The sequence below is a fragment of the Pezoporus flaviventris genome, unplaced genomic scaffold (assembly GCF_033815535.1).
Source record: "Pezoporus flaviventris isolate CSIRO_AGI_PZ_B2104156 unplaced genomic scaffold, CSIRO_AGI_Pfla_v1 ptg000045l, whole genome shotgun sequence".
NCBI lineage: Eukaryota > Metazoa > Chordata > Aves > Psittaciformes > Psittacidae > Pezoporus > Pezoporus flaviventris.
In genome coordinates this window covers 27,801,986-27,829,494 of record NW_026892593.1, presented here as the reverse complement: position 1 = coordinate 27,829,494, position 27,509 = coordinate 27,801,986, and the positions used below count along the sequence as shown (strand labels likewise).

Genomic DNA, 27,509 nt, shown 5'->3' with positions numbered 1-27,509 from the left:
AGGAGATGGGTTGAAGACGGGTAGAGAGACAAGGTGAGGAAGATTGGAGGGAGGACCAAACTTACTCAGGTAGAAAGTGGGTGAGGAAGGAAAATGGCAGAGAAGCTTGATGTCAGAGGAAGGTGAGAAAAGAAGGGCTATTGCCACTAGAGAGAAAACAGAAAGAAAAAGGACAGAACTTCTTTTCCTTTGTGACACTGTCCAGGGCAGGTTGTGTTTCTTTTCAATCCATATTTACCTTTTTCAACTGCATTGGTTGCTGTGATCGGTAACTGTTTGTGACTCTTTCATTCCCCTAATGGATGAACAACATCTGCTGATTTTGTGATGCCCTTCAGATCAGGGACCAGATGAGAAAGTCTCAACCTTTCCCAGCATGTCTATTTCTGTGTGAGTCAGGTCAGTAAATAAAAATAAGGGCCTGAAGATCCTTTATGACAGCAACTGTTAACTGGCATCCATCCTTGGGATTCCCAGTAGAGAGGCCCAAGATTCACAGGAATGATGGATAAATGAAGCCCTTGCTCTTAGCAGTAAAGCCCTCAGGTCAGGATGGAAGTTTGCTGGTGATGTTGTGTGGGACAGGTGGAAAACCATTAACGTCTTCAGTGGGTAAATATAGGGCTTCATATTTAAAGGCTGTGAAGACAGAACCTTTCATTAACATAAAAAATGTGGGGTTTTATGTTTTGTTTTGTTTTGAAGTTGTAGGCCTAATCTGCTCTACTTTTGTTCAGGCATTTATTAAATATTTATTTATAAATAAAGCTTTTTATGCTCCTGTTTGCTCTCTTCTTAGGTATTTAATATATTACAAAAATCCTGCAAGAGCATCTCCCTGCTCACCATATGCCACTGTTAAGTGTGATCAGGGAGATCACTGATGTTAGATACCATTGAGTTTTAAAGCAAATGGATGGAGGCAGGACACTATCCGTATAGTTCTGGAAACGGCCTCCTTTCTTTACAGCCCAGATTTACTGACTTAGTACCAGACTCATTTGTTCTGGCAGGCTTTTGTGGTGGATAAAGGCAATGATGGATAGTGAGGCTGAAGGAGAAGCTTTTTTGTTAGCATGAGGCTTTGGTCAACAATGATGTGTAGATTGCAGGTCAAGATCTTTTCTTACTAATGGGATTGTAAAACATAACTGTGAATTTCACTCTAGGGAAGCAAACTCACTAAGGTGCAGGAGGAAGGGGTAGAGGGAAACTCTTCCTGGGTTATATGTTTTGCATAAATTTTGTTTGAGTGCTTGAGGGGATAAAGGAAGACTTTTCAGTTTTGATGTTTTTGCAAGTATAAATAAATCATTGAAGTGCAGATTCCAAACACTTTTGCACTAACCAATTTTCCCAGAGATGCCTCTTTTGTCTGTTCCACTGGGAATAAAGCAGGTTGATGATCTCCATGACTACATTGTTGTCTGTACATCACAGCTGGTGGCTCAGTATCACATCACAAACTTCAAGCACACAAGTCTTTATTGTTGACTGTGTAGAGCCATTGGAGTGGTGCATTCATCCTATTGAACTGATTTTAGCATCTTACTGACTAAACAGTAAGACATTAATGTGCATTAATATGCTAACTAGGCTTTTTGGCAGGAGAAAATGAAGATAAATGTTGTAGTCTTCCTTAGATATTGAAATGCATCAGGTTTTCTGTTGTAGTTAGTGCATTTGTATCTGAAGGTGGATAAAAAGCTACACCAGTGTTTCAACCAGTAAGCAAGATGAAAAGGCTTCTGTTTTGGTAGCTTTGAAAGAGAACAGATGTTGGGCTTTTTCCTTGCCCCAGTTCAGTCTTCCTTGATGTGTAATACCTTAACATAATGTATACAAAGCTTGCATATGGAGTGCTAAGGAGGGAATGGATTCACATAGTGTACTTGATGTGGTGTGACTAGTTGTCATTTGACTGCTACTTTACGCTTTTTGTATTAATTATCTTTTGTGTCCAGTGGCAATATGATTTATTGCTAAAGTTGCAGACTGTTTGTAAAAGCAGCTTATCAGCTGTGCAACCACAGTGTAGAGCAGTGGAGTTTTGATGCTTGATTAAGGTCTTTAGGTGCCAATGTAATATAATAATGTGACAGTAGCGGTAATAATCACCTTATTTCCTTTGCATTCTATGTAGCCTTTCTAGAGAGCTGGGTGGGAAAGAGTTCTGATTTCCCGTGAGGGTTTAAAAACTGTGGACAATGTCTTTGCAAATCAGTTTGAGAAAAAATATTATCAGATTTGTTCAAATGAAACACTTCAAAGGTCATCTGATCCGTTGTGGTGTCTTGTTTGTGGGATTTTTTTGTTTCTGGTTGGTTGTTTATTGTAACAATTGAAAAAGCGAGGGTTTGAAATAAAGTGAGCTAAAAATAAAACATTTTGCAAAATCTCAATGTGTGGTATGTTGGCAAAATGAAAGCTTTTATTTTGAACACTTCTGAATTAGGAGGTTTGAATAAAAGTGGCTCTGGCTTTAAGTTTTTCACTGCAAAATGAAAACCATTAGCATTTTGGGTCTCCTGTGGGTATTTACATGCCAAGGCAATAATTGATATAGTTTTCAGAAAGTTCTATTTAATGCTTTTGAGGCTTTGGATCTTTAAGTAGAATTTTCTGAGAGTGCTGGCTCCTAGGCAGTCTGTTGACATCGAGAACATAAGGTCTCTAATTTACTGGAAAACTGATGTTGTTATATAAATACAAATCAACACCATTAATTTAATATGGAGTTGTGAACTAGAATTATGAAAGACACAAGTCTGTGCTAGTAGCTGAGGCGTATGTTGTAACTGCTGGCTGCTTTTGTGAACTCTGCATTTATGTTTCTACAGAACATCTGTGCATCAGGAGATCTGTGCCATTTCCCACTTTCTGTGCAAAACCAGCTGCCTCTGTGGTAGTCTTGTGATAGCTTCACTTTTATTTTTGCTTTCGTAGATGGCTCTCACAAAATGTGATTTGAGCCTTAGTATGCTCACTGTGCCCACTGTAAATAGACTTTTATTGGTGTAGGTAAGTTTTAAAATTAACTTTTCTGAACCAGCACCCTGCTAAAGCTATGATTCTTCCATGCCAGCAGAGCTTATAGGGAAAGAAGGGAAGGAAACCAGCTGAAGTATATTGAAACTCAAAGGAACTGAATTTGTGCAAAGTGGACTGGGCTCTCCACCCTGAGCATTCGCTCAGTGAGTGGACACCTTCATTGTTCGTAGCCAAGTGCCCACAGCTTCTCCAGCAAAATCCAGCAGAACAGTTGCACTGGACAGAGAAACCGGGGAAATAGAAGCTTTTCTAAAACTGAATGAAATTAGGAAATTTCTGTGGAATTGCTAACATTCAGTGTATCTCATTGTTTTGTACTGAAAGGCAAATTTTATTCTGGAAATATAAAGGAAAGCAGATAAGCAAGCAATGAGTACAGCTGTCAAGTAGCTATTGATTTAAAGACATTGGGAAGAGAGGAAGAAATGGCAGACAAGCGTATGACCTAAACAGAAGTACAGGAGTTAACACTGTTGACATTTAGCATCACAGCATTAAGAAGTCAACCTTAATTTGAGTTTATACATCCAGTCTATTATTTTGAACAGTCACCAGACTCTGGAACAGTTTTTCATCCAGGGGTTTTATTTTCAACTCTGGAAGCTGTAAATATCACTGAAAACAGGGAGGAAATAAAAACTGATGAGCAGGAAAGAAAAAGCCAGACAAATAAAGAAGCCAACAATCCACCTTTTTGACTTTTAATATATTTTTGTACCAAGGTTCAGTGGCACACTGTATGACAATATAAGTAGATGTGCAGAGCACCTCAGAAATGCTGTCTTTATCATCGGTATTACAGAAAGAGCCTGCTACTAAGCACTACCAAATTGATATAGCTTTCTTCTTTACAACATAATAATCATATGCAGGGGGTTTTGTTGGTTTGTTTGTTTTTTTTTTTTTTTTGTTATTTGTGGTGTTTTCTCTGTCTTATCATTGATATATAACCTGCTACAAGAAATGCATCTAATTTTGCAGCCCAAGAGAGTAACAGAACCAAACAGGTTTTGAATTCCTTACCTACAGTGATTTATGTCTGGAGTTTGCTCTATGACTTTGTACTGCAGCAGGTATTCCACCCCAACGAGTATTTTATCAAGTTGCAATTTTTTCTGTCAGAGCAGTTCTTTATATAAATTAGGTTCTTTCAGGTTCCTTTCAGCTATGTGTGTATATGTACCGATATGCATATGTATGTTGATACGTACAGACATAGATTTATGTGTTTATATATAGTAAATTTACCAGTTTGCTACTTTAGAGTTCCAAGAGAAGCTTATTATAAGTTCAGGTGTCTCTTCAGGTTTTAATATGTTCCTTAGAGTTTCTTCCCAAATGACACCTGTTAGATCAAAGGCATATACTATGCATATAATAGTGTGTTTGTATACTGATGACTGCAGTGACTATACAGGTACAGTGATGGATGACATTGCAGTGCTGAGGCAGTTGGTCTGCTGTTCAGGACCCCAGTTTTTTTTTGTTCTTATTTAAATCATAGAAATAACATCATAGGCACTTCAAAAGGAAAGATGTAAGCCAATATAATCTTCTTTGTGTCTCCACTCACAGCTGTGCACAGAAAGCTCATGTTAATTCTATTGTTTAAACACTTCAAACAGGTTCTATGGAGAAAACAAAGAAATTTGCCAAAATGCATTGCTGTTTAAGTAACTTTTTAGTCTAAACCACTACTGGCAGAAGTAAATAGCAGTGTATTGAGACTGTGAAGGATGCTGCTGAATTTGACTCCTGTTTCTCTTTGCCTTACTGACAGATATTGATGAATGTGCTGAAGGACGGCATTACTGCCGTGAGAATACCATGTGTGTAAATACTCCAGGATCCTTCATGTGCATCTGCAAAACTGGATATATACGCATTGATGATTATTCATGTACAGGTAAGATCTGCGCATTTGTGAAATGAAATAACAAGATGATGGTATATGCAAGCACTGGTGGGATTCTTCTAAAGTTAATCTTTGTTAGAGCCACAGAGTGTCTACATGAAATGTTAAACAGTATAAACACCAAAATAATTACAAGGATCCAGATACTGTAACATGCTAATATGTTGTATTGTTTGCCTGAAATTGTAAGGCTGTCTGGGTGGTCTCATATGTCTGCATGGTTCTGGCTGTTGATGGAAAAGGTGAAGGGAGGAGGAGTCTGAAGGGAAAAATAAGAAAGCAGAAATAATGCAATGGGTTACTGAGTTTTCATGTGACACACAAGTATAACTTCACTTGGAATATGATTACTCTTCTGAAAACTTTTGACAGCATTCAATTTGATGCATATTAGAAGTGGCGGTTTCCTCATTTGAACTGTCTCTCACTGGGGAGGCTCCCCAGCTGAATCCTGAGTTCAGAGAGCAGGAGCTCTGCCTGCCTTGAGCCTCTGGACAACATGGTCAGACTTATCTCTGGATCTCCCCTTTTTGTTCTGCTGCCAGTGGATGCTGTAGAAGAGGTGTTGGGTTCATACTGATTTTCTGTCTTCTAGTCTTCTTTTATTGCAAGATATTGTAGGGTTATGGAATGAATGCTGGACATTTAAAGCAGCCTTCCTTATCAGAGCCAGGCTGACTGTATGTGTTCCTAGCAGGAACATGTTTTTTCCTACTAGACAGATAAAGTGAATATGATTCAAAGATGTGGCACACTCAGTGAAGAAAAATGTATGTGAACAAAATAATACCACTAATTTCTGTGCACAGAGGAATGCATTAGCTCTTTCCATAAGAGGATATATTTATTCAGTGAAACTTGCTTGGAGTTCATGTTATCAGTGAAGCTGATTATAAATGAATGAGAGTATTCAGAATGTGGAGATAGCACTGTGAAGTTAATTTCTAAATTTATTGAATTTTGTTCATTATGTCTTGGCATTTTTGAGCATCAATGGTATGTCTTGCTACAGAAACAGCTTCTTCATAAGCCGGCGCAATTTGCTTGCCCAAACATGCACAGCACTTGGGGAGATGGATTTGAAACCACATTATGTGTGATTTTTGTGCCTACTGTGTTACCTGTACTTGACATTCACCTCATATACACTGGTGAGCACTATTTTCCTGCAGTCCAGTTCTTGAAGGACCAAGTTATTGGCTGCTTGCAGCATGTTCTTTCTGAAGCAACCAGCATCTTTCTGGTCACTTTACTCTCAGCTGAGTGAAGCAGTTGTTTCACTACCTACTGAGTGCGAATGTTGGGATTATTTTGGGACTGACTTTATCTAAATCACTGTGATACTTTTTCTGCTTTGCTTCCCTTAACTAGCTGTTCTGATTGAACTCTGGAAATGATAAACCATGGCAAGCAACTTCATGAGGGCATTTGGTGCCTATAAATAAAGGTATTTCGTGCTACTCTGCACATTGCATTCCTTGGATTTGCTGGAAGGTACTGTTGTGAAATTCAGTGTAGTTCAGGATATCTGGACAGTCAAACTGGTGTAAAACTTGTTGGAAATCCATTACAGATATCACATTGCAAACTGAGTTTGGCTTCACATTTGTAAATAATAGTTTCCTGTGAAATCAGCCTGATGGGTGGCAGAAGAAATGATTTCTTTTCCAGCTTCCCCTTCATCAAGGTGGGAAAAGTTAATGCAAAAGGCAGCAAAATAGTTTCATAAGATTTCAATCTTAAGACCTACTAGGCCAGATGAGCTGTAAATTATGCAGTCACTCTCTGTGTGTCTGAGCAATACCACTAGCTGTCATTTGGGACATGGAGCTTTTCTGGAGTTAAATTACAGTGAATTTTGGACACTGAGGGGCATGGAGTGCCTATTGGTTGGTAGCATTTCCACGAATGGCAACCTCACATCATTGTATATGTCATAAAATAACTTTTTTTTTTTTTTTCTGGTTCTTGACTAGTGTAAGTACCTCTGGTGGAGGCACTGGTCAGTTATTGAAGTGTGAGTAGACTTATGAGACGCTTGTATGATATTTCCACTGAACAACTAGTGAGTGACAGGTCAATTATGTTTTAAAAATTGAAGGAAACACAGTATACGTTTAAAGTCATGTGCTTTGATTAGTAAATGGCATTTTGTGCTTCTTTTAATTTGTCTGAGCGACATTGAGAGCGTTTACCTTATAGCACTTGTATTAAAGCAGGTGGCACGTGTATATATCTGTATAGAAGACTGCCATAGGTTTTTCATTCCTCAGCATATGCTTTGCTCTTTGCTGGTTTTGCCATCTATTAAGGCTCCTGATCTTGGAAAATTCCATGTGCATCCATTTGCCCAGATATAAATCAAAGAGGTAAAGTGAATAGTAGTAGGGAGGGTATGTCAGTGCGGCTCTTAACAGGGAGTCTATGGAAGTTCTGAACTACTAGATTGCTTAGCATTCTCTCTGTTTAAGAAACTTGCTCTGTTCTGAGAATCAGGGAAAAGTTCTGTGCAGTAGAAACACTGACCGTGTTTACAGAACATTGCTGAAAAATGTGTATGTTAATAAATCAATGCAAAATAAGAATGGAGTTGTTGGAGCAAGTCTAGAGGAGGGCCGTGAGGATGATAAGGGTGCTGGAACACCTCCCATATAAGGACAGGCTAAGTAAATTGGGTCTGCTCAGCATGGAGAAGAGAAGGCTGCATGGAGATCTCCAGTATCCTAAGGCAACCTAAAAAGATGCCACAGAGGGATTCTTCATCAGGGGTGTCGTGGTTTAAACCCAGCCAGACAGCTCATTCACTCACCCCCCCCCCTTTCCCTCCCCCTACTCCCGGAGGGACGGAGAGGAGAATCGAAAAGAATGCAACTCCTATGGGTTGAGATAAGAACAGTTTAGTAACTAAGGTATAACACAAACCACTACTGCTACCGCCAATAATAATAATGATAAAGGAAATAACAAGGGAACAGAATACAACACCTCACCACCAGCCAACCGATAACTCGCCCCCCCCAGCCCAACCAAGCACCGACTGATACCTCCTCCAACCCTGCAGTCTACCAGAACTTCTGGGGCATTCCCAGTTACATCCGGGGCATGACGCGGTATGGAATACCTCTCCTCTTTTGCTAGCTTGGGTCAGGTGTCCTGTCTCTGCTTTCTCTCGGCTTCCCCTCCTCCCTGGCAGAGCATGAGGCTCACAAAGTCCTTGGCCAAACCAAAACATCATTGTTATCAGCTCTGCTCCCAGGCCGAAAGTCAAAACACAGCACTGCACCAGCTACCAAGAAGGAGAAAAATGACTGCTACTGCTGAACCCAGGACAAGGGGCTGTGGTTATAAGACAAGGGGTAATGGGTTCAAACTTAAACAGGGGAAGTTCAAGTTAGAGATGAGGAAAAAATTCTTTACTGTGAGGGTGGTGAGGCAATGGACTGGGTTGTCCAAGATAGTTGTGAATGTTCCATTTGTGACAATGTTCAAGGCCAGGTTGGACACAGCCTTGGGTGACATCACCTAATGTGAGGTGTCCCCGCCAATGGCAGGGTGGTTGGAACTAGGTGATCTTAAGGTCCTTTCCAGCCCAAACCATTCCATGATTCTAAGAAAATAACAGTGGGAGGGAGTATGATGCTAATGACAGTACTTTACTGTCCTGTAGTCAGACCAAGAGGTTTAATCTAGGCTGTTATACTTGGGTATAGCTGACTTTTTATATGCATGATTTTTATCTTACAGCATGCTGTGGTATTTTAAAGCAAGTTTTTTACAAGAAAAAACCATTATACTTCCCTTTATTGTCTTTTTTTTTCTTTGCTTGTTTGTTTATTTCTAATTGAAGTGGAGACTTAATGACTTTCAGCTAAACAAATGATACCTAGGACTTGAGAAAGAAAAGTATTTTCCGAACACAGAATCAAGGCCAGTGAAGTGTGTTTAGGGATCTCAGCCTGTCTCAGGCAACTTTGCATTTGCTCTATCAGTTTAATCTACGTTTTATGATTTTAGAAAGCAGCAAATAGAAATCTTTGCACTTTGAGGATCAAGATACCTCTTGTGCATGCCCACCATGCCTCACTGTTCATTGCGAGTTCACAGCGTATTCACTACAGCTGGGAATTATTTTGGTTAAGCTCGATTTTCTTGCTATCACGGTACTAGTTCTTGAAGTTAAGGGCATAAACCAAGCCTTTTTGTCTAGCAGAAAAGCAAGACAATAAGGAGAAAAGCAGTCATGACAGACCAAAGAGACAGAGCTCTGCAAATTAAGGAGATATTTTTGAAAGGGTTTGTGAAGAACACCGTGTTTAAGTTGGCATATCTGTGAAAGTAAGGCTGTGCACTGTCCGTAACAGAATTTTCTGGGCTTTTCATGCTCTTTTTTTTTTTTTTTGTCCTAATAATTGGATTTATTGTAGAAGCTGCACAGAATAGTTGATGTACTCCATAGTTCATAGAAAAAACTGGTGTTTACATCTGGCAAAAATGAAAAGTGGGAAGGATGTCTGTAAAAGAAATGGTATTTAAAAACCAATTCAAATACTGATATGCAAAATATGTTTACATTTATACCATTGGACAGATTCTGTTTTATGTAATTTGTTCAAAAAGTGGGTATTGTAGGACATAACTGTTGCATTGCTCTTTTCTGTTTTCCTCAAGGTAGCTGGAAGCATTGGCTTTGATAGCATCAGTTTTCAGCTTCTGCGGAAGGGTTGTGTAAAGATGCCTCTGGCCAACTACTCATGAGAACCATGCTGCAGAAGCCTCACAGGGACATCTCTTGTGTGCAGAGGCAATCCTGAGTATTTTAGGGGCACTTTGCCACAGCAAGCATGCCACAAAAACAACCGAAGGCTCCTGAATTTCCGTTGTTGCGGTTATATAGTATGCAATTCTGTTCAAGTCTCTCAGTACTCATGTACAGGAGGTCCAATGCACTTTGGTTTTTTGCCAGTGTTTGGAACTAAATTTAGGTATTCAACCCTTTTTTTGCCTTCTGCAGAATTTAAAGTTCTTGGCAAACCTCTGTTTGCCTCATTGACAGTTCTGGGTTTAACTTGCTGGCAGAAATATCAATGAATCTGAAGAAGAGGAAGATTTTTAATCCAGTTCAGGAGTAACAAGAATAAGGCAAATAAGCACCAACTGACCCTGTGTGTTACTAAATGTTAAATTTTTAAAATGTATTTCAGGTCACACTGTTCTTTGCTGTGCTGTGTAATCAAGTCCAGTTATGGAACCATAGCTGCGCATAAAATAGCTGACTTACTGTAAGCTAGACCAGAAGCTCTGGAAGCGCATCCTTGGGAATGTTAGTAAGCAGCAAAAAAATGTTCTGGGGCTTGGCAGTAATATGTCATTGTTTGCACAGGATAGCTGAAGCACAAGAAGGAGATGTTGAAAAATTATACCTGAACCTTGATTAGGCAGGTTATGATGTGAGTGATATCCACACAGTTTGCTGGCAGACTAATGTAAAATGTCTTATTGTTCCATTCTATGCACACATATATAATTTATCAGTCATTGATCAAAATAGAAAAGAGACATAAAATCAGTGACATTGAAGAGTTTTTCTCTTGTATGAGACATTTCAAAAGAAATCTGTGCTATCTATCTGTGTCAGAGTCCTGGGCACAAAAGACTGATTTAGACAGCATATAGTTGCTTCCAAAGCAGCTCCAGTCTGTTTCTTCTTGGCATGTTTATTGCAAGGTTTACAATAGATCTGAATGATGTTTTTATTTTCACAACAAAGGATGTAATGAAGACATCAATTTCAGATTTTGTTATTTGTATTCATCTTGGAAGCAAGATTCACAGGGTTAGATTGAGTTAGTCACAACCATATTTACACAGAATTCTGTTCGTGACTGATTTTTATGTTCAGAAATCAATCATAGGTATGAGAAGGGGAGATGAGTCCTAATCTGCACCCATATGCCAGCTGGGTGCACAAACTGCAAATTAAAGGCATAAAAAATATGCCCTGGGCTACCATGCTTTCCCTGCATTGGTATCATCTCATTCCCTTTCCACTTTGCTTCACAGAACCTGAAATGTAATGGTGTTTAGCTGAAGAAAGGGAGGCAGAAAAAGGCATGAGTCTCTGCTGGGGTAGTTTTCTCTGTGTAGCAGTTTGCTACACCATCACTATTAGATATGATTAAATCTGAATGTCTTAGTATTTTTCTGGTATAGTAACACTTATGTGCTTCCTCTGCCTGGGGTTACAAAAATGCGTGGGCTGTTTTCCTGGCTGGAAAAAAGAGTTTTCCTTCTAGACTCAAGGATGTAGCCAGTGTTACGTCCAGTCTTTCAGGCTGCTGTGTAATCCACAGCTGGTAGCAGAGCTCTGAACAGCACAATACATACCCTTTCCTGCACCATTTTATTAGGTTTTTTTTTTTTTAATGGAAAAGGGAGAAGATGAGAGATGAGAACTCTTTTTCCTCACACTTGCTCTAACAGTGAGGAATTCTGATTACCACAGTGGATGGTTAATCACATTTAGGCTGAGTAAATCACATTTAGGCTGTTTTAAGTTTCCTGCCTCGGGACCACTCACCCGTCTAAGTAACCCATCATAAACAGAACAGAAGAAAGACCCTGTGAGATTTAGTGCATCCTCCCTAGATCATATTAAGATGCATGCTGTGGGCTGGAGAAGCCATGGATTTTCTGAGCCCCAGATGATTTTAAAAGCTGTTTCTGTGCAAGCTCATGGGACACTTTCTTTTCTTTTCTTTTTTTTTTTTGTTTTGTTTTGTTTTGGCTTTCCAGTCAGTGTAAAAGTGATGGAAGTGCGGGTGATGTGCTCAGCCTCTCCCATGGGTGGGAGTCACAAGGTGATGTGGGGAAGGTAGCGCAGCTCATGTTAACCACCCAGAGAATTCCTCCCCAGGGGCTCTTATATGTTTCACATTTAATGGGACTGGAGAGGGAGGTGTTGGGCTCTCCATAAGTATCCTAGGATGGTGTCTTCAGTTGACTCTCCCTTTGCGTGCGGTCTAGGTAGGATGGTAAATGGCTGAATGTAAAATGGACATATGAAGTATGGACTGCGTTAGTATATAAACCAGATTCTTTGAGTTAATATTTGTACATTTTGTCATCTATGGAGCTTAGTAAATTATCTATTCTGTATTTCTTTTTTTAATTATTTTTCTCTCATCTTTTATTTTGAGAAGGAGGAGTGATCTACAGCTATGTACCCTGACAGCACTGAGGTTTTACAATTGCACTGTACTTTGGCAGCAAATACATGTGAATTCTTAACTGATTAATTATTAAAAGCATATCAGGCATGTTGCAAATCGTGGCCTACTTCTTCCAAGCATGGCCCAGCCACGTGAGCAGACATGTCCTTTCCTATGGCAGTGCTGAGGCCACCCCCACGTGCGGAGCTAGGTGCTCACATACATATTTTAATTGCATGCAGACTTTGTAACTTTTTTTTCATAATCATTTTGCTGAATCTATTCCAGACAGTGTTGTCCTTTCTTTTCATTTTCACTTAAGCCAAGTCATGCTGGTTTTTTTTTTGCTACTGTTTGCTTTTAGAAAGAAATAGCTTAGAAACCAAAGGAAATGGCAAAATAGGTGGAGAATCTAAGTCTGTGAGGCTGTTATTGTGTGTTGCAATCTGGTACCATCATGTTTGTGCTCTAGGTTTGTTTTCTGACTTCTAAAGAAAATTGAGGAGAGTTTTTCTATAGCATTCTATGACTGTGGTGGGAATATTTGCAGGGTTTGTTCTTCAGAGTCTAAATAGGTGGGGGGATGAAGTACTCCTTTAGAAGTAAAACGACTGAGTGGAACGGATGAATGGCTTTGGTCTTTATTTTTTTGACTTTGCCATGTGGAAGGCCTACTCAAGGCAACAAAAGATACGCTGAATTCACTGGGCTTTAAGTAGGTGTTTCTAGCTGGACCTTGCTAGGCCTCCCTCTTCCTCTGCCCCAGCCCATCTAAGCCTTTACGAGTATCAGAGATTTTTTCTAATATTTTTCTAAAAATGGTGTCAATGCATTCAGCAACATTTAATTTCTTCTCTTTCTGAAGTCTACAGTCTCACTGTAAACTGAAGTCTGATAATTACTTCCACATAAATTACCAGGAAGCATGGTGGTAGCAAGTTGAGTGACACCTGAAATGTTAATTCTTTGGAATGCTGGCAGCTCTGAATATTTTTCAAATCAAATTAAACCACAAATCTGTTGCAAACTGGACGGAATTCCGAGATCAACATTAAAATAATTAAGAGTCTGGGGAGATTGACTTGACATATGGGAAAGGTTTAAGGAGAAAACTACACATTAGCTGCATAATGATGATGAATGTGCAAAAAGCAGGAATTATGATTACAATGTTAATTAATAATGACTTGGCAGTTTCAATTGTAAAGGGGAAAATGCAGGGGAAAGGTCTGCGCTGCTGCAGATCAGTGGCCAGTACTTTCTGCCATTAGCTTTTCACGTCTAACCCATATTTTTTGCTCTTTAATGACACTGTTGGATGACAAACAAATTGACCTCGACATAATGCATAGAAAACAGTCACATTTATCCCATTCAACACTCATATACCAGGTACTTTCTCACCTATCCTTGGCTTTTTGAAATATGCAGCCTTAAATGTTTTCTCAATTTGATTTTCTAACAGGCCACATCATTGTGATTTACTTTAAATTTGCTTTGCCCACAGCAATCAAACTCTCGTCCTCTTCTGGTTGGTTTCATCATTGTAGATAGTTGTGGCTTAGAAATAAACTATACATTTGCTTGGATTTTAGCTAATGCTACTGCAACGTCCCCACTTAAGAAAAATACCTGTTGGTTTGGTGTTCAGATAAGCATTGGTACATGGTAGGATTTTTGAGTATGTGTTTGTGTATGAAGAAGGATTTTAAAGAAACATCCCTGGAACACTTCTATCCCCATGCTGGTGCTGGGTCAGGAGATGATGGGCTAATGATGTTCTCCAGAGAGTGGGAGACTTTTATTTTAGAACTTTCTCCACTCCTTTGGAACATGAAGTGTTAAAAGTATGGTAATACTCTTCAGTAGAATTTGAGGTTACCTTTATGGTCTTCTTTCTCTTCTCTCCCCATCTTTGAAAGTCTCAGTATTAGTTGTGTACATCTGATAAAAGATCTGCTTTATATGTGTTAGTGCTCAGTTTTCACTATCCTGTCAGCCAGGAAATAAACTCATATCCGTTTGGGTTTCGTTTGGTTGGTTTTTGTATAGTGACAGACAAACAGCGACAGTTGGGTCTTGCCTCCTTTTCCTTCATTAATGCTTTGTTTACAACTTAAGTCTTCTGAGGATGCTTTTGAGGAAACAGAGGCAGTGTCTTTGCAATGCTAATGCAGCCTATCTTTATCCCTAAAGTGCAGATGCCCCCACTATGAGAACCATCAGTCTGGTATCTGGATGGACTTGAAATACCAGTAACTGGGATCTGTTGAAATAATGCAACTCATATACTCTTTATGATTCATATCCCCAGGTTATCAGAGGGGTTGCTGCTGCCCAGTTGTTACTCTCTGCTTCTTGCAAAATACAGCTATTTTTTTGGGGGGGGGGGTGGGGGGGGGGGATATATACTCCCTGTCACACATGGTTTTTTATTAACATAGTACTCTGCCACACTTTGGATGAGTGATTTTCTTGGCATCTAGAAACTCAGGTTCATAAAAGTTCGTTTGCCTGTGGGCTTCTGTGCAGATTTTACTGGTTTGTTTTTGACTTCTAAATCTGCCAGTTGTTTGGGACATCAACAGTCTGAGAAGTCTCTTTTTCCTGTACTGTGTGGCAGAAGTGACAGTTAGTGGCAGGGATGCTTGAGAAAAAGTTTTGTTGAATTGCTTGTGAGGATGCTGAAGGCAGAATCCACCTTTAATCCCTAGGGCACAGGAGAGGTAAAATTCCAGATTTGCAATACATTCAGATATTCAGGAGAAGTTAATTGATGGGTTCTGACGTGGGGGAGGAAACGGGTTTGCATCACTGTACATTGGTAGGATTCCAGCTAGCTTTGAAGTGTGGATATTTTACAATGTCATGTATTACTAGTTATTTTTGATCCAGCTGTACATTTCAGTTCCCACAAGTGCATTCTGAGAACTGGAAGGGAATGGCTCTCCTTATTTAAAATGAAGAATAAAATCTAGTTTACATGCAAGGAATGTGGTCTGTGTTGTAGCACCTGCACCAGTCTCTTCTAAGAGTGGTCTAGTTGCCTCGGATTCCATGGAGGAACAGCTACTGTAAGACTGATGTAATTCAGAGTTAAATGAAGTCATCCAGCTTCTGTGTTTAAAGCTGCACATTTGTCCTCAGTTAATTAACAGTATAAAATTGTCCTGCTTTTTCAGACACACAAGAGCATCCACAAGTCATCCTGAGGGTAATAAGAGCTGATAGCGCTCATTTACGTTGGTAAATGAGGCCACTTTAATAAGTGACTAAATATGGCACAAGGTGCAACTTTATTCGGCACTGCTGTATACCCTTTTCCCTTCACTGCTGCAAAGAAGGTAAAAAGAAAGTCTGTGACCTCAGATTAGTCATATGCTTATAGTATACTAGCTTTGTTACTTGAAAATGCAGCAATGGGAGACATGATGACAATAAAAAAAGCTAATTTCTTCCTCTTTATTTCCCTTGACTTATTTTGATGAATTTAGCAACATTTCAAACTCTTCAGCTGGTACAACAGCTGAGTTCATTGACTATGCTTAAATAAAGCCAGAATAATTGTACAGTATAGTGCAAGGGACAGAGCTATAAACAAGCGTACTGACAGGGGCTTGTTTTAACATTGCTGGAGTGACATACTTGAGTAAGGAAATATTTTAGTCAGCAAACCATCAGAGAAAACATGCAGTTCTGGATTTATAATGGTGTGGGGAAGATGAACCATCTGTCTTTTCCATTCCTGATTTTGGTGACCCCTTCCCCAATTATATTAGAAGTAATATGCATGAACATGCATTATCACACAGTGTAATCCAAACTCCACTGGGGCAATGGTGTCCAGCTATATTGTCAGGTTTGGTGTTAGTCATAAACACCCCAGAAGCCAGCTTGAATGCACAGAGCATTTTTAATTTAAAACCTTTTTTATTTTGATTTCCATTACTTGGCCCAGTTTCCATTCTGCTTTATAGTATGTCAGCCTACATGAAGCTCTCAATCCTCTTTCAGGATAAATTCTCTCCAATATCCACTTTCTAGCTGTAAGATAATTCACAAAGCTAATAAAGGAATGATCATTCAGACTGAGCTTGTTGCTATGCAACTGCATGACTAAGATAACAACACGAGTCATTTTTTATATATCTGCTATATCTTACACAACGGAACTCATTTATGCTTTATTTGGATTGAATCAGGTTATCGTTGCAACTTAGTTTGGAGGTTGTTTCAACTTGGAATGAGACCTTATTTTATTTTTTTTTCCTAGAGGATACTTTTTAGGTTCTATTTCCTCCTTGGTTACAGACCCAGATCATAACACCTGTTCATCTGGCTATGCAATTATAGCAGGATTGATTTCTGAGCTGATCAAAATCCAACACATTTTAAAGGGTCCTTGGTAGAATATGATTTGACTTGTTAAAAAGCAAATGTATTCCTTTGACAAAATCTTCAGTATTGGATGCCTAATTATTTTACAGAAATATTTCTTTTACTCAATATATATGTATTTGGTGTATGTGTGTGTATATCTATATGTCTATCAATGCATTATAGAGCTGGATTACCTATTTGCCTTCATAATAGAGGATGATGAAAGGTATATCAAAACCAAGGCTTTAACTATTTTGTGTTTCTGCAGTTTCTGTATACTGTTTAAAATCTGTCCTTCTGTAAAAGTTGACATCAGAATTGATTATTTTGTTTTACAAGGAATATGTTTTGCATTGTTAGCGTGATGAGTTTTTCAATATATAAAAGAATGTGCAGGTATCAATGAGAATATACTCAGTTTGAAACAGTAACTCAGAAAAGAATGAGAACTTTCTTTTATAGGAATTCTGAAATGACAATATTTTCAAACATTAACATTGCTTAATATTTATCTTGCAGTATTATGACGGTGTACCTCCCATTTCTCAGTGTTCTGAACCCTTCTGCAGCTTCCAAGCACCCTGTGTCCCTTGACAGCTTCTACAATGCAGTTATGTGCTGTGTCAGTACAATATGATTAGAAATTAGAGATGTACGTAGGGTTATAGCGAAAATTAGCAGAGTATATTGTAAGAATAGACAATCTATCAGACCATACAGCACTGAATGAATTATTCATTTCTATAGCTAATTACATTGACTCATCAAGTTAGAATTTTACTTATGGTGACAGAGGAGGTGGAATTCAGTTTGAACTTAAGACACCCTAATGTAGATGTCTTCATGTAAGCTCACACTAATAAACAGAGGTCAAGGATTCAGCTGGACCCAACTCAGCTGTCCATTTACAGGTTCTAGGCAGCAGCCATCATAGGATTAGCAGATCCAACACAGGTAAGCTTTTTGAGTTTTGCTGGGTGCAAGTGGAGTAAGTTACCTCTTTTCATGGATCTGAGCACCTTATGTGTGGGCAACTCGATCTGATGTTAGGTATCTAATTTACACTTACTGAGCTCTGTAGGTTACACTGACCGAAATAGGAACTTAGATGTCTATAGCCAGATCTGGTTGCCTAGTTATAAACCTTAGTAATGCCTTTTTAGATACTGTGGTGTGTCCTACTTGCTCTCCAACTGCTTTTACATTCTTCCCATAGAGCCTTTGCTGATGTCTTGAATATCCATGAGGTGCCAGGCTAGATGTGACTTCTTAGCTTGGTGCATGTTTATGCAGTGGAATCCTGCCTAGTAACACACATATAGACACTGCATTTAGATATCTAAATCTGGAGCTGAATTACACTCAGAGTTACTAGCAACCAAACAGATGCAGTTTTTCTTTGTAAGAGTTTAAGTACAAGTGACTGAATATTACGTGGGGTATTGTCTGGTTAAAACTTCATCTGTTCATCCCAATACTGGATAGTAGTTTTTGACGGTGGGAATGGTACTGAGAGGATGGCTGGTATTAATTAACTGCAACATGACAACCTTTCACAAGTGGACCTTCCCTGGCCTATCTTTCTGTGGATAATCTATGAAAGATAGGTTGAAAAGATCAGGAAACACAGTAGGTAACCTTGAGGACAGTTTCTTTGAAGTTGTAAGGATCTTTCTGGCTGATCTTTCATTGAGCAAGCCAGAAATGAAGAAAGTTGGATATGTCTCATCCATCATGTCTGAGCCAGCTGGTGATTGCCTCATGCGAGGAGAGTATAGCCTGTTCTCAGAGGGGCTCCAGTCAAGGTCAGTGAGAGACTGGAGCGACTGTATGAAGCAGGTTTTTAAAAAGGAACAGTGGAGTTATTTAAGGTTATGTGGTCGTGCTGTAGTGAAGTCAGCAGTTTTCTACACATTCGCAGACTTCCAGTATCTGAAGGGGGGCTATGGGGTTGTTGGGGAGGGACTATTCGTTAGGGACTGGAGTGATAGGACAAGGGGTAACAGGTTAAAACTTAAATGGGGGGAAGTTTAGATTGGATAGAAGGAGGAAGTTTTTTACTGTAAGCGTAGTGAGGCACTGGAATGGGTTGCCCAGGGAGGCTGTGAATGCTCCATCCCTGGCGGTGTTCAAGGCCAGGTTGGACAGAGCCTTGGGTGAGATGGTTTAGTGTGAGGTGTCCCTGCCCATGGCTGGGGGGTTGGAACTAGATGATCTTAAGGTCCTTTCCAACCCTAACTATTCTATGATTCTATGATTCTATAAAATCAAGGTGACTATAGCTGTGTTATAAATTAGACAGGTTTTAAGGGTAGATACAGTTGACAGTATACGGTTATAATGTCTGGTTTTTTGCATTCTATTGTTGAAAAAAAAAATCCAAACTTAACATAACATGGGTGTAAGAAAAGGCAGAGGGTAAAAGAGAGAACTGTCCTCATTTGTAAGAGGAGACAAAGCATTTTTTAATTTTGCCCAGTACTTCAAAGCCTTCTCTTTTAATATTCTAGCTGCAAGATTTTTCTTGGAATGAATATGAAAGTTTCCTGTTTGGACAGATAAGAATCCCTGAATTATTTAATTTCAGACAATCTGTGACCATGGAAACTTTTAATTCTTTATCATTTGATTCTCACTGCATGCCACATGGCATGTCCAGTAGTCATTGACTCCTGAAGCAACTTAGAAGTGTCATTTGTTTTTCATGAAATGTTTATAAGAGATTAAGCTGCTTTATGCTAAATGGCAAACTGTTTCTTTAACTCATGTTTTACACTGTCAATCATTATAATTTAGTATTTGTCATCTTCTTTGACAAATCCTTCCTAGGTTTGTCTCTGCAATAAATCTTTATCAGCAGGACTCCCTTTTGTCAGTCTTTTGGACTGATGACTCTTACAAAACCAGATGTATGTTGCTGTGTCAGAGTGCTTCTTCAAATAAGAAATTCATTTCTACAGCCAGAATAATTCAGAAGTAGCTTTATGAGTTGCAACCCTTTCTTCTGGCCGTGTGCCTGAGTAGTGGCCTTACTTCTGGTTTGAGTAGTGGACTTGATTGTGGTGTCAACCCCTTGACCATAGCATGAGTTGTATCCTTGGTAGTCCTTCTCTGCACATAGAATTATGCTGAAATCTACCCTGAAATGCGTTGATGTGCAAAGTAAACATATGGGCTTATCCACTTCACTGTCTCATCTGGTGCCTGTGTTCCTATGCGTAATCCCAAAGAAAGGCTTATCTTTTTGGTTCCACATATAACTTATGATTCACAGTGAAATGTGCTGATGATTCTGAAGCCAGTCTGTGGCTGGTCCTGCACAAATGCATAACGTGGAAGCTAAATTCATGCTTTTTCTGGCCTTCTAATTTTGTCTAAAACTAGTTTTGGTTCCTGAATTTGCTCTGTCTGTGTTTGCCTGCTCATCTAACTGAATAAAGACAGAGTAATTGGCAGGACCTCTCTACAGCACTCAGAAAGAGTGGGCCAACAAGGAGGAACAAATAGCACCTACTGAAAAAATATATTGGAACCCATCCATAGGGCTTTGTTCTGCTGATGCCCCAAGCAACACTGGCCAAATCATCATCTTTAATTTGGAAAGTCACATTGATACAAAGGGAAGTACTGCTGTCTACAGTGCGCTCCTGTGTACATAATCCTAAAGTTCTTGGGTGAAATTTCCATTTCGTGAGTGTAGTTGCAGATTGTGAGGCAGTGTTTCTGAAAGTACTGTTTCTGTAAAGGATACTTGATATTTTTCCTGAGGGCATTTTCAATATACAGAACTGTTCTGTCTTGCTTTTTTTTTTTTTCTTTTTTAAGGAAACACCAGTGGTTTTGAGGCACCTTCAAGACTGAACTAGAAAACTGAAAGCAGAAATTATTTCAAAAGTGTAATCAATTTACTCTCCTGAAATCAGTTCCCTTTACAATTTTTGTAGTCAGATGTGCAATAATTGAGGCCCTCCCCATCAAATAACAAAAAACTTTGACATTCTTGATATTTCTCTTGAGATCCAGGAGCTCTGTTAACAAGTTTAGCAGTAAAATAGGAGGCTGCTCTACCTAAATGGTTTGTAGGAGTTTTTGTAGGAGTATTTTTTCTTCCTGAAAAGCTTCCAAATCATCTTAAAAAGACTGTATCTGTTTCCTACTGTCATTATATGCTGCAGTCTTTTCACATCATCTTAGTATATTCTTAGGAAAAATGGTTCAAGGAATTGTATCTACTTTATATTTTAAAAGTAAAAAGTATGCTGGTCAACACTTGCAGTCAACTGGATTGATTGGCTTGTAACTCGCGCTGCTCCAAATGAAAAATCACTGTTGTCTTTTGTAGGTGTTCTTTAAAATTGTCACAAGAATGCAATGAGAATAAAGTATCTTAATGTTTTATCACTTTTTTTTTTTACCTCATGTTTTGCTTTGGGAGTGAGCATACTGTGAAATGTCAATGTACTTATTTATTTGCAATTTATTCCTTCATTTTACTTACCTGTTTAAATATGTTTGCCTTCCAATATATTAATAAGAGAACTGTGCATTTAATTTACATGGGGAACAGAATTTCATTGTGAATACTTATTTTCTAATGCAAAATCATATTAGAGTGGTAGACTGTTTAATCATGCAGTGAAAAATGAAGTTATACTATCCCAAATATCTGTCTGTGCAGATACTGAAACTAATTTGTAAATACTTCCTAAGTTAATGTCCAAGTCACATGGAAATGGAGATTTAGACTGGACTGACAAAGATAAGCAGCTCTGACTCACACAGACCAATCACTAGGGAAAATATATTGTCAGCAACAGTAATTACAGCAGGTAATTGTGTCATTTACCCTGTTACAGACAGTAAATGTGATGAGTTTAGAACATACCAGCTGTCACACAGTGTTAACTTTCATGTTCAGGGTTTGGAAACCTGTAGTTGAATCTTTTAATGATGGTGCAATTAAAAAAAAAGAAGATAAAGGTTTCACAAAGTTCAAAGCAGGCAAAAATGGCCAGTTATTTTTAACATAAGAGGATTGATTTCTGGAAAGGTGGGGGTCCATCAAAACTAATCTGTTTTCATATTTTCCTGTGTTTTTAATAAGTTCAGAGTGTGCATATGCTTGGTAGGAAGAATTTATTACCTTGTTCCTAGCTCTTCAGAAGTGAAAATGGATGTAGAATTCAACTTAACTTCTGTCTGCATCATTTTAATGTTTGGGAAGTAAATAGACACTGTGGTTGGTAGTAGCCTGAATGGATATTCCAATCTGATTGAATACCCGGTGTTTACTCACTTAGTACACCTTCCATGGAGTGGGCTTCATCTTAGTTTGAAGTCTTCCAAACTTTTCCACAGCATCTCAGTTTAAATCCTGAATTTTTTGAAGAGGAGACATGTAAAGAAGTTCTATTTTGGTGCTTGATGATTCATGTCCCAAAAAGTTGTCAGATTTGGGAACACTGCTTTAAATGTTCCTTATAGGGGTAGTCAGTACTTAGGGGACCAGTACTGTTTAATATCTTCATCAGTGACATAGACAGTGGGATTGAGTGTGTCATCAACAAGTTTGCAGATGACACAAAGCTGAGTGGTGCAGCTGACATGCCCAAGGGACAGGATGCCATCCAGAGGGACTTGGACAGGCTCAAGAGGTGGGCCCATGCAAACCTCATGAGGTGCAACAAGGCCAAGGGCAGTGTGCTGCAGCTGGGTCAGGACAACCCATGGTATCAATACAGGCTGGGGGATGGACAGATTGAGAGCTTACCTGAGGAGAAGGAACTGGGGGAACTGATGGATGAAGGATTGGACATGAGCGGGCAATGTGCACTTGCAGCCCAGAAAGCCAACTGTACCTTGGGCTACATGCAAAGCAGCGAGGCCAGCAGGTCCAGGGAGGTGATTCTGCCCCTCTGCTCTGGTGAGACCCCACCTGGAGAACTGTGTTCAGCTCGAGTCCTCAGTAAAGAAAAGACGTAGACTTGTTGGAGGGGGTCTAGAGGAGGCCCCAAAATTGATCAGATGGATGGAGCACCTCTCCTGTGAGGAAAGGCTGAGAGAGTTGGGGTTATTTAGTCTGGAGAAGAGAAGGCTCTGGGAAAACCTTATTGTGGCCTTTCAGTTCTTAAAAGGGACCTATGAGAAAGATTGGGGGAGGCTTTGTAGCATGGCCTGTTGTGATACAATGAGGAGTGATGGTTTTAAACTGAGAGGGGGATTCAGGCTGCATGAGAGGAAGAAATCCTGGCACAGGTTACCCAGAGATGGTGCGTGCTGCACCATTGCTGGAGATACTTAAGAACAGGATGTAATGTGGTTCTAGACAACCTGATCTAGGTGATGTCCCTCCTTATTGCAGGGGGGTTGGACTAGATGACCTTTGGGGGTCCCTTCCAACTGAAACTATTCTGTGATTCTATGGTTCTATAAAGGAAGTAGGATTACAAATTTGGAATCATCCTTGGATGTCAGTATCATTAGGAATATGGAATATCTGGTTAGATTTTACTTTTTTTCTTAACTGTGTGGTTTGATTCTGTTTTTCATATGAATGTATTTCAATTTTCTTATATTTTCATATTTTCTCATATTTCTTCTCCATTTTCTATTTTTCATATGAGTATGTTTCTTCTCTTCTCAAATATTCATATTTTGAATATTTGAGACCTGAACAATAATGAAGACTTAACGTCATCCATGGTTCTGCTTATTAGAGCAATTCATAGTGTTTTTAAACAGGACAGCTAATTTGATGGAAGAATTTTTTAGATTTTTAAAGTTTACTAAAATATGCTTTTGCAAATATTAATTTGTTAATATAAAATTGCACATTTGTATCCATATATGTAAGCACAGAAATAGTTATTTGTAAGCTTGGTTTATATTAGCGGTTGAACTGTGGCAGCAGAAGCATGGTGTGGGCTAGAAAATCTACCCATGAAACAAGTTAGCCAGCCAATGCCGAGTTTCTTACCACACAGGTGGTGAAAGGAAGATAAAAGCTAGTTTCATTGCATCTCCACTACTATGCTGCGCTGGTTTTTGTTAGAAGCAGCACAGATAGCTCTGCAGGTTGTCTCCTGGCATCAAGGGCTATATCTAAACTGCAGAAGCCGGGAGGACTTCCTGGCTTCCAAGGATGCATATGTATGTTAGCTTTTCCCTGACACTATCCTATGATGAGAACTGGCTGTACCATTCTCTCCAGGTGTGTTTGTTTCCAGGAAAGGTGGCTTAGGTGCAGTGTTTGTGAAGTGTACATTTGTGCTGTTTTGGTGTGCCTTCATAAACTATCAGGGAGGATGTGCCTTAGGGAAAATGGGGAGCATCAGTAGAGATGGTATCAAGGCTGACCTAAGGGCAAAACATCGGTATTCTTCTGCTTTACCATCTCCGAAGTATACCTTCTTTCCAGTTTTCAAGTAAAGAACCCTCTTCAAAATCAGGTGAGCAACAGTTAAGGAAGGCATCCTCTCTCTATAGAGCTAAAGCACTACAGTTGTCTTATCAAAAATAGTACTGTCCTAGTTGATATCCAGTGAGTCATCTGAGTGCCTGTGTCACAGTACCGCGAGGGAAATAAGAGGAACCATCTCATGCATTAGGAAATCTCCCTGCTGCATAAGAGCTCAGAAACCCCATTTGTTGCCCAGTTCTTATGGTTAAGTAAATTGCTCCAGATTTCTGCGGACAAGAGCAGGATCAAAGCAACAGCAGCATTGCATCCACCACTGTGGTGCCTCTAATTTTCTTCACCTGACAAGCACTGTCCTAGATAATGGTGCTGTATGTTGTAACTGTGATTATCCCAGGAGCCCCTGGAATGAGTTGGCAAACCCTGGTTGTGATGCTATCCCAAAGAAAATAGAAGAAGGGCACCATCTGTGTCTAGAGGGCTTTGAGTATGTCTGTATTTTATCAAACCAACTTTGGCTAGTACGTGATTGATGAGACATCTTTCTCCTGTCCCGCTGTATATTCACCCTTCTGTTAACTCTTGTGCTGAAAAACGGTTAAGAGGTGCTTTTGTGGAGCCCTCTGGTTATGTAGATGGTCTGTAAGTTACTAGTGAAATACAAGAACAGGCAGCAAGTTAGGAGCTTCAGCAGCAGCCAGATAGCCACTTTCCTGCTTTCTTTGTATAATTGAAATAGGTGTAGGACGGAGGCCAAATATCCAACGTGTCTCTTGCTGGTGGCAGACCTGTTATAACATGGAGCCTTTTAGTAAGGAAACAGTAAATTAAAAGAGTTGGCATTAGGAGAAGCAGTAAAATAAACATTTTTCAGTTGGCTGAGGAGATTGGAGTACCATATTTACAGCTCTAGTCTGGCTGTTCTACTAGCAATAAAGTAGGAAACACTGCTATGGATGTGGAATTTGCTATCATTGTCACTTTTGACAACATAATAGAAGATTTTGAAAGCATCAGTTTATCATAAGTGCCTGGAGGTTTTGCGTAAAATAAAAGTTGGAATTCTAAAAGAAAGATTTACCTAGGAACAAATAATGCATCTGGTTCGATAAAAAAAAGAAGAAGATGAATTCATTGAGAAAGTCTACATGATGAAATACCTTTTTAAAGATGGAAACCTTATTTTAAAATGTCAGTGGTAAAAGAGCCAAGATATTAAGAGATCAGTTTGAATTAAGGCAAGAAAGAAGTGGGTGACAAGGTCACAGACCTTATGTCTAGATTGAAATCTATTAAGGTGGGATTTTCAAAATAATTTTGCATTTGCATTACAGTCCTGCCATTAAAATCAGTGGGAGTTACAGATTTTCCTTTAGGGGAAACAGTTAGGCCTATGCTACACGCTTTATAAAATCTTTCCTTAAACTTTTCTGTTCAAGAAGGAATATAGGAAATGGCAGACATGAAGGGAAGTGGAGATAAATTAAAGCTTTTTAACTTTAGCTGTCATATTAAATATTCTTCATTATATTTCTTCTGCCTAACTGGTTGAAAAGTGTAAAAATTCACAGGATGTTACATGAAGTAACACTGATTAATACTACAATAGAAGCCCCCACAAGAGGAGTGTGAGTGTTTTGCAAAAACATGTCTTGTTCAATGAAATGTAATTGTTCAATTACAAGACACATTTTGAAGATGATAACACTTAGGTGGGTTTAAGAAAGGATTTTCTGAGCAGGTGTGGAGGAAGGTGAAGGGGGTGTTGGTAGGCCTACCTTGAAATATGTACTTTACCCATCAGCCTGTCTGCTGTGGCTGAGACCGAGAATATTTTTGTCTTCCCTGAGTTCCAGGAGATCTTGGCACGGACTTTTTGGTGTGCAGGTACCGAAGGAATGGTGGACTGGTCAATATTCAAGTCATATGTTACACTTTTCAAGTTGAGTCCTTGGGGAGAGCATACCCTGCTTAGAGCCATAAAACCCATTAGAGCTACAAAATGCAGAATTACTAGTGAACAATTCGAAGGGACTTACAGGTAAGAGTTACGTATTTCTTCAGTCAATAAGGAAACCCCAGAACAGGAATAACAACAACAAAAAAAAAATGAAAAAAGACTTTGTGCAAAGAAAAAAGTCTTAAAGGGTAGGGGCAAAAGGTATGTGCTTCTTGTGTGATGCTTTGGTGAGTGAAATAGTTTACTTTAGATGACAGTCTGTTGTAAAATAAAATCTAAAATTGAAAATCTTCTTAGAATAAGTTTTCAAAAAACTAGTATTTACTATGATTAGAATGGCTCATGTTTTTTCTAAATTACATTTACATACAGGTATGCAGTATTTCTCTAGGGATTTCTGGTTCCAGGATCTTTCTTGCGCACTCTCTTGCATTCTCTTGGCGCTTGCTTCAAAGCCCTCCTACCTTCACAGGCAGATGCAAGCACAGAATCACTGCTCGTTCCTTCTCTTGATCAAGTGTTTTTTCAGCTGCTCTTAATCCTATATCAATAATTGCTAGTAATACATATTCCCTGTGCTGCTGTTTAAGCCTAGCTGGCAACTAAATATCACACAGCTGCTCACTCCCTCCCACTCCCCAGTGGGATGGGGAGGAGAATTGAAAAAAAATGTAAAAACCCGTGGGTTGAGATAAGAACAGTTTAATAATTGAGATTAAACTAAAATATAGTCATAATAATGATATATAATAATAGTAAAATGAAATAGGGAGAGAGGAAGGAGTAAACCCTGTCCCCTGAGAAAAATTACACAAGGGATGCACAATACAATTGCTCACCACCCATTGACTGATGCCCAGCTTGTCCCCAAGCAGTGATCGGCTCCTCCTGACAAACTCCCCCAGTTTCTATACTGGACATGACGTGCTGTGGTATGGAATACCCCTTTGGCTAGTTTGGGTCAGGTGTCCAGTTTCTGCTCCCTCCCATCTTCTTGTGCCCCTTCTCACTGGCAGAGCATGAGAGAGTTTAAAGCCCTTGATCAGGGTAAGTGCTACTCAGAAGAGACTAAAGCATCAGTGTTACCAGCATTGTTCTCAGACTAAAGCCGAAACACACCACTGTACCAGATATTAGGAGGAAAATTAACTGCATTCCAGCTGAAACCAGGTCCCTCTGTTATATCTTCCTGGTAGTACAACTAAGGTACAGTCCTAGAGCTTTCTCATAATGTATATGAAAGGGAACATTGGACTTTGGCTGTATCCCAAAAATGATTTTCTTCCTAAGGCTTCTGTAATGTTTTCTTGTTTTTCCTTTTTTTTTCATATTAACACCATGTATAGAATAAGCAAATAAGCTAATAGATAAAAGGGATTAGGCATCTGGATGAGATGATGGCAGCTGTTCTCCCTGAAGAACAACAATGGACTGGTAATTACAGACAGAAACAGCATTTCAGCAAGCAGAATGGTTTCTAAACAGACTTTGAAAATAGAGCATGCACATGCCAGAACTATTTTTATTATCAACATAATTAAGAGAAAAAAGTAGGAAAACTGTGGACATAGATCTACA

The 27,509-nt window shown here is 39.2% G+C and overlaps 1 protein-coding gene across 1 annotated transcript in view; it reads left to right on the top strand.

The window, feature by feature from the left end:
• The window catches only part of NELL2 (neural EGFL like 2), a 153,974-nt gene that overhangs the window by 77,267 nt on the left and 49,198 nt on the right, over nt 1-27,509 (top strand). The window contains exon 13 of the mRNA XM_061467792.1: nt 4,832-4,957. Within this exon, the coding sequence (XP_061323776.1) occupies nt 4,832-4,957 (126 nt within the window). The remainder of the gene's footprint in view (nt 1-4,831; nt 4,958-27,509) is intronic.